At 51.1% G+C, this 9,121-nt stretch overlaps 1 protein-coding gene across 2 annotated transcripts; it reads left to right on the forward strand.

Annotated features, from left to right (window-relative positions):
* OSR2 (odd-skipped related transciption factor 2) lies at positions 672-8,525 on the forward strand. 2 transcript variants are annotated; one of them, XM_005689204.2, is made up of 4 exons: positions 672-1,215; positions 5,219-5,993; positions 7,078-7,177; positions 7,935-8,525. In XM_005689204.2, exons 2-4 carry the CDS (start codon positions 5,338-5,340, stop codon positions 8,115-8,117), a joined length of 939 nt encoding a protein of 312 aa, XP_005689261.1. In that variant the 5' UTR covers positions 672-1,215; positions 5,219-5,337; the 3' UTR covers positions 8,118-8,525. The 2 variants fall into 2 exon arrangements, with proteins under 2 accessions (XP_005689261.1, XP_005689263.1); XM_005689206.2 differs by having other exon boundaries at positions 8,017-8,525.

Consider the following 9,121-nt stretch of genomic DNA (forward strand, 5'->3'; position numbering starts at 1 on the left):
TGCTGGGAATGAAGATGTACAAGTTTGAGACGCTGGAATAGTATTTTCCTAAATATTTTAAATGATTGCTCTTCACCCATTCCAGATGGATTCTTTATTGTTTGCCAATGGGTTGCAGATGCCCACCCCTTTAACCAAGTTGGTTAACTGCTTATGAAATGTACACTGGCTGATTAAAGCTTAAATTTCGGGAGAAATTTCTCCTGGGATACTCCACATATGTCTTTAAGGTAATTACGAAATTAGTCAATTGTCACCTCTATAAACAAACTTCGTTTTGAAAACAGCAGGCGAAAACAGACTACCCATACAGTCATAATTGACCATAAGTATGTGCAAAACTGTATTTAAAATTGGGGGAAGGGTGATATATGCTGGAGAATACAATCTAAAAGTGACTGGTTTTACCTATGAAGAAGGTAGTTATGTTAAACGTGTTAAGATGTGGAAATTAACGCTGCGAGCGCGCCAAGTAAAGCTACAAAAATGCCCTTTGGGTTTCCCGGCGGGGGTCTTCGGAAGGCAGAAAGCCAATTGTGCAGCTTCTAACATTATAAGGAAAAGTGGCACCGAGAAGGAAGGGGCCGGGCGTTGTGTTTGTGTGTGAGTTTTGAACCGCGTCGCCTTGGCTCTGCCTCTGTAACAGGGAAACCTCGAGCAAACCTGTGCCTTTAAGACTCAGTTGCTATCCAAACACAAGTAAACAGAGGGGACCATTAGCGGGCGCCGGGCGCGGAGGCGGAGCCTGGGCGCAGGGGGCCCCGCGCGGCGGCGGGACGCCCGCCCGAAGGGGAGGCGGGGCCGCTACTAAAGCTGGAGTCTGCCGGCCGCGGGCAGCCTGGGGAGGGACGCGGGCGGGGACAGAGCTCGGCGCTCTCGCTGCTGCTGGAGGGTGATGGCCCTGCGAGGCTGCAGGCTCCGACCTTACCCGGAGTCGGCGGCGAGAGGTTCGCGGGGTCGCGAGGTTCCGGGCGAGCGCTGAGCGCGTTCTTCTACCATCCCCCGGTCCTTGCATATTCTACGTCCACAGACGAAGGCGAGGATCCGCTCTTGGTTTGGCTGCCCGTCATCCTCCAGATCATGTCCGCGGCTCCCAGGACTCCGCGCAGAAAAAGCAGTTTGGCCGGCGTGGAATCAATGACCTTTCCAAGCTGTGCGCCTCACTGCCTGGACCAGGTCTGAGTGGCGCTGCCCAGGCGGACCTTTCTGCTGGAGGTAAGTGTCCACTCTGGGAAGGGGGCTGCAGCCGCCCTAAGGAAGGCAGGCTGCAGCCGGGGCGCTCCGAGTCTCGGTCCGGCGTGCCACAAGTTCCGAACTCGGGTGAAATAAATCACATGGATGCATTCCCGGGGCATTGTATTTTTCACTTTATGAGATCCCAGGCTCGCCACTCCCAGATAACACGCAACAACACGCGCTTTCGCATACTGTTTTTAGTTTTGTTTTGCAACACTGAATCGAAGCCCTCAGCAAAGCTTCTTCTGAAAGCTGACCTACATACGTTGAGATAAAACCCCACAACACGCTCCCCCCACCCTCTTTTTCCCCCCCTCTTACACTGCCATAGTATTCCAGAGCAGGGGCAGCCGTCCCGGGGCAGCCGCGGCACCGCGGACGGGCCGGGACACACGGTGCCTGCCGAGCCAGCGCGTTTCAGGAGGAAACTAATAGTTCAGTCCTAGATAATTCTCCAACCTTGTGCCGGCCTTTTGATTTTCTTCCCACCCTCCAGTCCTGGCGGAGGCGGGCAGAAGGCAAATCCCCCTGGGGTTCAAACGCTGGGATTCTCCAGAAATAGCAACGGAGAATGGTATTGCATCTGTAGAATGAGGAGGGAGAAAAAGGTGTTTGTGGAGGGTGCGATGGCTCTGTCTGCCTACCTGTTAGCAGGGGAACAAAGAGGGCTGGAGTTTCCCGGAGCCAAACGGTGCAGACAGCTACTTTCTCTGCTAAACAAACTGCAGTCCCTAGCAGAACAAGAAAATTACTCATGCAGGGGGAGCGAGGGAGCAGAGAGAAACAGAACCCAGATTATGCGGAAGGCATCTTAATTTAATTAACTCCTTGGGAAGGCAGAGGCGCAGCGAAGGGGCAGGAACTTCGCGGTGGTTTCTCTCTGTTCACCTGACCCAGTCTGGCCATTTTTATTTTCTATTAAAAAAAAATGATTTCTTAAATCTACTTGGAGTATAGCTCTCTGATTAACGTAAAATTCTATTGTGGCTTGGGCTGAAATTCAGCGAGCCTATGGAGCCATCAGTCATTTCTCTCAGACACCAACCCACAGGTTTTAGCAGATGACCCCTGACTGTATATTTTTTTAGATAATTCAGTGTAATAACACATTACCAAAGAGCAGGACTCCTTATCGAATTACCATTTTTTCCCCTCCAATGTTTTGAAGGCTTCACTGCACTGAAATTAGTACCTACACCTCTCACTTGTTGACAGCCAGTGAGCTAAATTTTACAGAATTTCTGTACATGTCTGGAAATTCTTGTGAAGAAGACCGATGAAAGAAAACAAGCCTCAATTCCACCGTAATATTTATGTCTTTTCGTTGGTTTAAGTTTCTTTCCTTGCAAAATTAAAAGTAACCAATGTTCTGGAACGGGGTGGTGAAGAAGTGACAGCAGATGATGGCTGTTATTGCCTGAAGCTGAGTGTGAGAACTACATGCTCAGCTCTAGACAAAAACGAAAGTACTTTAGATCTCTGCATTGACTTAAAGTATCTTTTGACATATATTTCCAACTACTCAGCAGGAGAGTGAAAACCTAAACTCCTAATTACTTATGGATAAAATGTTTAATGAATATTTAGGATGGTTCTGTTTGTGAAGGACTTGCTTTTTGTCTTCTGTGAAGAAACTATTTGTCCTGCAAATCAAAACGAACACATACTATGAAACAGCACTTTTGTGCCACCATGAAGCTGAATTATAACAGAGGCAATAATTTGGGTTATAAACCATTCAGTGAAAAGGGAAGGAAGATGGCTCTCAAGTTTCTGTTGGCAAAATTAACATGTAACCTTTACGGCAGAGTTCACTTTATACATTTGGAATCATACTCACAAGTCATGCTATTCCTTCCGTCGACAACACACCCCACACACATGCACATACTTACCAGGAGAACGTGGTGGGAATTACACTTTGCCTCCTGTATTTATTTCTAAGAACTCCAGTCTGGGAATACACCCAAATAATAATTTGGGTTTCCTCTCTTATGTGGGGAGGCTACTTTTTAATACTAGGGGAAAAATAATATTTTGAATCTCTAGAAAATCCTCCTTATGCAAAAGGAAGGAAATAAAGGTATAACTTATTATTTTTAATGGAAGAGGAAAACAATCAGATTACCAGAGATGCTAGTAGAATCCTTTTTTTTCCCCCCTACCTCTCTAGGAGAGGGCTTGAGGGTTGCCACTGAAGAAAAATGAATTGTGATTTGTGGTGGGAAAGTTTATTACTAATGGAGGTTTACAGTTTCGGTTGAACGGTCTGACTGAGACCCCCTGACTGTTACACACCTCTCATTAACTCCCGACCTCAACTCCCAGACCGCATACCACCAGGCAGAAGCGGTTCGTTAATAAATCGCTGTCTCCCAGTCGTTTCAGAGGAGGGAGGGAAGGTGTGGGCCCTCGTGGAGGCCGCCAGCTTCTGCCTGGCCGGAGCGCTGTGTCATTAGCGCAGCCCCTTAAGCCTGCCCTCAGAAAGAGCCACAGGCAACTCTTCTCCAACACTAGAGAAGGACATTTAGGTGCAGAAAGGGCTAGTACGCAATGAAGTCTGAACAGACTCTCCCATCTTCCTGCTGGGTTCAAAAGCCGGGCGTAAAGCTTGATGGCTCAGATAGGCCTGCCTGCACTTCTCCAGGGAAAGCGCCTAGCTTGTGACGCCCGCACCTGGGGAGCCGCCTTCAGAGGCTGGTGCCGGGCCGCCGAGCTGGCATCCCGGGCTGCTAAAAAGGGGGCTGGCCGTGGGAGAAGGTGGGCCTGCCCTGAAAGCAGGTGAGGTGCCGCGGGAAACGGGGTCTGAAACCAGACCTCCGCGTTGCCGTTGGGGGCGCAGGGAAAGGCAAGCGCGTGCTCCTGGTATAGGCCCAAGGCCGACGACCCGGGCGGGCTTCCCAGGGGCAGAAGCAGCGTCGCCCTCTACTGCAGGCCGATAAACAAGCTTCCGTCGAACTGGCAGAACGGCTCCCCTGCTGCTCCTTCCCTTTTCCTCCCCAGGGAACCCCGTCTCCTCTTTTCCTGGGGCCTCCCGGGTGTAGGAGCCGCTCCGGGGGCCAGGTCGAGAGGCGCTCGGGTACTCCCGAGAGCTGGGCGCTGGGTCTGGGAGAACGGGCCCTGGCCTCAGCCACCCCCTTACCCCCCCTGTCTGAGCCCGAACCATCTGGAAGGGATCTTAGTGGGGGGTGGGAGGGGACGGCCCCTGGGAAGGAGGAGGGGGCGATTCCAGGCCTCACTGGCCCGAGGTGTCACTTTTCTTTCCTGTGGCCCGTCACCGCTGATAAATGGGACCAAGGCAGAGGAAGGAAAAAGAAAACCTCTGAGGTCAGCACCGGGCAAGGCGGCCCCTCCGAGGGCCAGGCAGCCCAGGAGCGCAAAGCGTCCCCGGGCTGCGCACCCACACCTCCGGCGCGGTCCTTGGCAAGCGCAGGAACTGCGGCCCGGCCGCGGTCTCGGGCTCGGCGGTAGGAGCCGTTCCGGCTGAGCCGGGCCCTCAAGCCCGGGTCCGACCCACGACGCACCGTCTCCTGGGACCTTGGAGGCTCGGTGCGACCGAGGCTCGGCCGGGCCCGGCGGGCGCTGGAACAGCGGGATGTCAGGGATGACCAAGCTTCGCCCCACTGGGTAGGGGGTGAGTGGGCCGGACTGGGTGCCGTCTGGAGCCCCCCGCCCGCCTTTCTTCCTCCCCGGCCCGAGTCTCCGGCTCCTGGAATCCGCGCGTGCCCGGAATCCGATCTTCCCACGGGCCACCCGCTCTCGCCGGCGACCACGCCTGACACCCTGGCCCTTGGGATTGAGCTTGAGCCTGGTGTCAACTCGCCCGGCAGGCGCGCCAAGGTCCCCTCACCGCTCCTTCTGGGGGAGCCTTGGGGTGGGTGGGGAGGGGGTCTTAGAAGGAAGGTGTGGAAGCCCACGCGGTGCTAAGGGACAGACCAAGCAGGCTTGGATAATAGTCACGACTTTCCCCTCTCTCCCCCAGCCATCTTTAGGATTCTCTCTGTGTGCCGTTGTCTGGGTTTTCGCCGGAGCCCCACGCCCATCCGCTTCTGAGTCCTGGAAAAAAGGGGTGGCTACCCCCGCCCTGCAACATCCCGGAAAATGGGGAGCAAGGCCCTGCCGGCGCCCATTCCGCTCCACCCGTCGCTGCAGCTCACCAATTACTCCTTCCTGCAGGCCGTGAACACCTTCCCCGCCGCGGTGGACCACCTGCAGGGCCTGTACGGTCTCAGCGCCGTGCAGACCATGCACATGAACCACTGGACTCTGGGGTACCCCAACGTGCACGAAATCACCCGCTCCACCATCACCGAGATGGCGGCGGCGCAGGGCCTTGTAGATGCCCGTTTCTCCTTCCCGGCTCTGCCCTTTACCACCCACCTCTTCCACCCCAAGCAGGGAGCCATTGCCCACGTCCTCCCGGCCCTGCACAAGGACCGGCCCCGTTTTGACTTTGCCAACTTGGCCGTGGCCGCCACGCAAGAGGATCCCCCTAAGATAGCAGACCTGAGCAAGCTGAGCCCGGGCTTGGGGAGCCCCATCTCTGGCCTCAGTAAATTGACTCCGGACAGAAAGCCCTCCCGAGGGAGGTTGCCCTCCAAAACGAAAAAAGAGTTTATCTGCAAGTTTTGCGGCAGACACTTTACCAAATCCTACAACCTGCTCATCCATGAGAGGACCCACACCGACGAGAGGCCATACACTTGTGACATCTGCCACAAGGCTTTCCGGAGGCAAGATCACTTGAGGGATCACAGGTAAGGTGCGGAGGAGGGTGGCCTGGGGATGGGAGGACAATTTATCCAGAATATTGAGTTGTGATAGACATTCCAAGTGTCACTAAAATCCTCTCGGAACTAGACTATATTCCCCACCAAATCCCTTCCCAACCAGCTGTAACCAACCCCCAACCTTTACCTTTTTCCTCAGCAGGGCCCCCTGCTGCAGTGTCTTGTTTGGGATGAGGGAGGGTCCTTCCATCCTTTGGTAATTAAAATCTGCCGGGTTGCTCTTGGTTTCGGAGCAGTTTTCCAGTTTCCACCAGGTGGACCTTAGGAGGTGGGACAGGTAGAGCCCTGGAGCCTGGAAAACCTTCTCTGGTGGTCCAGGTACCGCCTGCCCTAGGACCGTTTCTGTTAATCTATCGTGGCCACCTCCTCTTGGTTCCCTCCCTTTCCTTACTGGCCCCTAGGTGCACCCCAGAGCCTGCCATAGCAACCTTTCTTTTAAACTTATTTGTGGGGTTCTTGAGATTACAGAATTTAGGAACAGCTCCCCACATCCCCTCCATACTCTCAACTCCGCATTAATCAAAGGCAATTGAAGAAATACCATAATGTCAGTGTTTTCCTCGGGGAGGGGACATAGGGGGGAACTTCCCAGGAGTGGGGATGAAGGTATCTGTTCCCTGGACTCTACTTGCTGTTGTTACCCCAAAGTAGGACTTCTGTAGGGATCCTCTGCGGCTTCCAAGGGGTTCGCTAAAATCGGTCCCCCTTAAACTCATCCTTGCCTTACATCCTGATTTGACCAGTTTAAATCTCAGAGAGAGCCGCAGAGGCCAGAAAGAGCTCATTCCGCAGGGCTTCAAGCTCCAGGATACACCAGAGAGGGCGATCAAGTGTAGATAAAGCCGGCGACCGGGGAATGTTCTGAAGAGTCTGTTAGTTGAGATTAACCATAAACAGAATTACACAGGGGGGAAAAATGTAAAAACAAAAATAATGGAAATCCTTTTTCTGCCCCACCCCCACTCACAACTTCATTTAAAGCAATTGTCAAGAGAAACTCCTCACCGTGGTGGTAAAGCCATTTCAGTGAGACCTTATGTTGATTTTTCAGGTATATCCATTCCAAAGAGAAGCCCTTCAAATGTCAGGAGTGCGGGAAAGGATTTTGTCAGTCTAGAACTCTAGCTGTTCACAAAACTTTACATATGCAGGTGAGTTTGTTTTCTTGTTTTAAAGCAGTGACTGGTTCTGTTTTATCATTTTTGCTCTACAAAAGGTGTTCAATGGCAGGCTCTTTCTCATAAAAGGCTCTATTTAGATCAGTTTTCTAGGTGGAGAAAGCAACACTCTATTTTTTTATACATGAAATTAATTTTATTTAACATAAAACATGTATGTGTTTTTGTTAAAGAAGAGGCCACTCTCATTGTTCTAAATACTAATTTTAGAATTTTATTTCTTTTTTCACCTGATGTGCCCTGCATTTAAAGCTTTCGTGTTTAGGAGGAAATAAAGGTAATTTTGATAATGGAGGCATGGTGAAATCCCATACGCTCTCTCTCCCAGGAGCCTCATAATTCGTAGTTTTCAGAACATGGAGGAATAGTTTAATTTTGCACCAAAGAGGGGCATTATTACCCGGGAGAGTGTCGTTCCTTAAGAGAGGATTAGAGTTTTTCCTTCCCCCCTTTCCTGCCTATGACATGGTGATGAAATGTAAAGAGCTGGAAATCACAAAGCCCACAGCAGTGGCCACTGGCGGTTATCAGTGTGATCAGGCCCCTGTGTGTGCCCCTGCCTGTGTTTTCGCGATTGGAGGATTAGGAGCACAGCTTTGTTGCTGCAGGTCCCCTCTTTGTTGTACGCGTGTTCTGTTAACGCTTGTGATGCCGATAAGACAGAGACTGTTGAGAAGGGTGCCGTGTTGGTGTGAAGGATTAATCCTTTGCTTGCTTCACATCTGAACAGGAATCTCCACACAAATGTCCCACATGTGGAAGAACCTTTAATCAGAGAAGTAATCTGAAAACTCACCTTCTCACCCATACAGACATCAAGCCCTACAGCTGCGAGCAGTGCGGCAAAGTGTTCAGGCGAAACTGTGATCTGCGGCGGCACAGTCTGACTCACACCCCGCGGCAGGACTTCTAGAGAAGCCCCGGATCTGTCCGGGCAGCCGCCGCCCCCCTCCCCAGACACCTCTCCAGCCTCCCACCCGGGGGTGCCCGCCCCCAGCCCTTCACTGACCCCAGCTCTTCCCCGGCTGCAGCCACACCTGCAGCTTCAGGGGGTTAACTCTCCTTCCCCAGGACTGAGAACTGTAGAAAGCCACACAAGTACATCCTTTCACAAAGCGCATATGCTAGTTTCTTGTAGATATTCACAGCTCATTTTAGAGCTCTGTACATAATGTCGAGGGTCTCTGTTTCGTTTTGTTTTGTCTGTTTTTGTACCTTGTTGGATGCACCTAGGTATGGGAAATGGAAGCCAAATTTATCTTTAAAGACTGTATTTTCAAAATAAAAATGTTTTCTTGTTTGTTTCAACACTCCTGCAAAAGCGTCTTGCTATTTGACTTCTGTTTTTCCTCTGGATTCTGGAGGCGTGGTGTGTCTCTGAAATATTCCGTATTGAAGGGCTTTCTTTATCCTGAGGTTTTTTTTAAATAAGGCTTCTCACAACCCTTTTACGGAACCTTCATCTCTTCCCTTTTAGTGCTGTGGCATTTTGGAACTGGTCAACTGCGCTGTCATTCTGGCTTTCGAAGATATTAAAATTGATACCTCTGAGGTTTTTCTCCTTTTTTGTTTATTCTGATTCCTTGTGTATTATTCCTTTAGTAAAAGTATAATTATCACTGTTAATAACCAGCAACTTCAATAACTGAACCCACTTGAAAGCACAAGGTGGGAAGAAGCATAAGGAAAAAGAAGGGAGTTTCTCACCACTTCACTTTTAGAAGTCCTTGACCTATTGTCATAGTTTATGATGGGCAACTTCTCTTACCATTAGACTTTGAACACTATGATTTGGCTCTTAGAATTTACCCCGCCTTTGGGGGAGAAGTCTCAGATCCTCCTACAGAAGAATACAGGCAAGTACAAGCTTCAGAAGATGGGGGACAAGACGAGAAAAGAGAAACTACTTAGCTATAT

This window comes from Capra hircus, chromosome 14 (genome assembly GCF_001704415.2).
Source record: "Capra hircus breed San Clemente chromosome 14, ASM170441v1, whole genome shotgun sequence".
In the NCBI taxonomy this organism is placed as follows: Eukaryota; Metazoa; Chordata; class Mammalia; order Artiodactyla; family Bovidae; genus Capra; species Capra hircus.

What these genes read in the sequence shown, in the direction of transcription:
- OSR2 (XM_005689204.2), top strand. Translation starts at nt 5,338, where the DNA reads ATGGGGAGCAAGGCCCTGCCGGCGCCCATTCCGCTCCACCCGTCGCTG. An exon ending in GATCACTTGAGGGATCACAG is followed by an intron (nt 5,994 to 7,077) that starts GTAAGGTGCGGA and finishes TTGATTTTTCAG; the next exon opens with GTATATCCATTCCAAAGAGA. An exon ending in ACAAAACTTTACATATGCAG is followed by an intron (nt 7,178 to 7,934) that starts GTGAGTTTGTTT and finishes ACATCTGAACAG; the next exon opens with GAATCTCCACACAAATGTCC.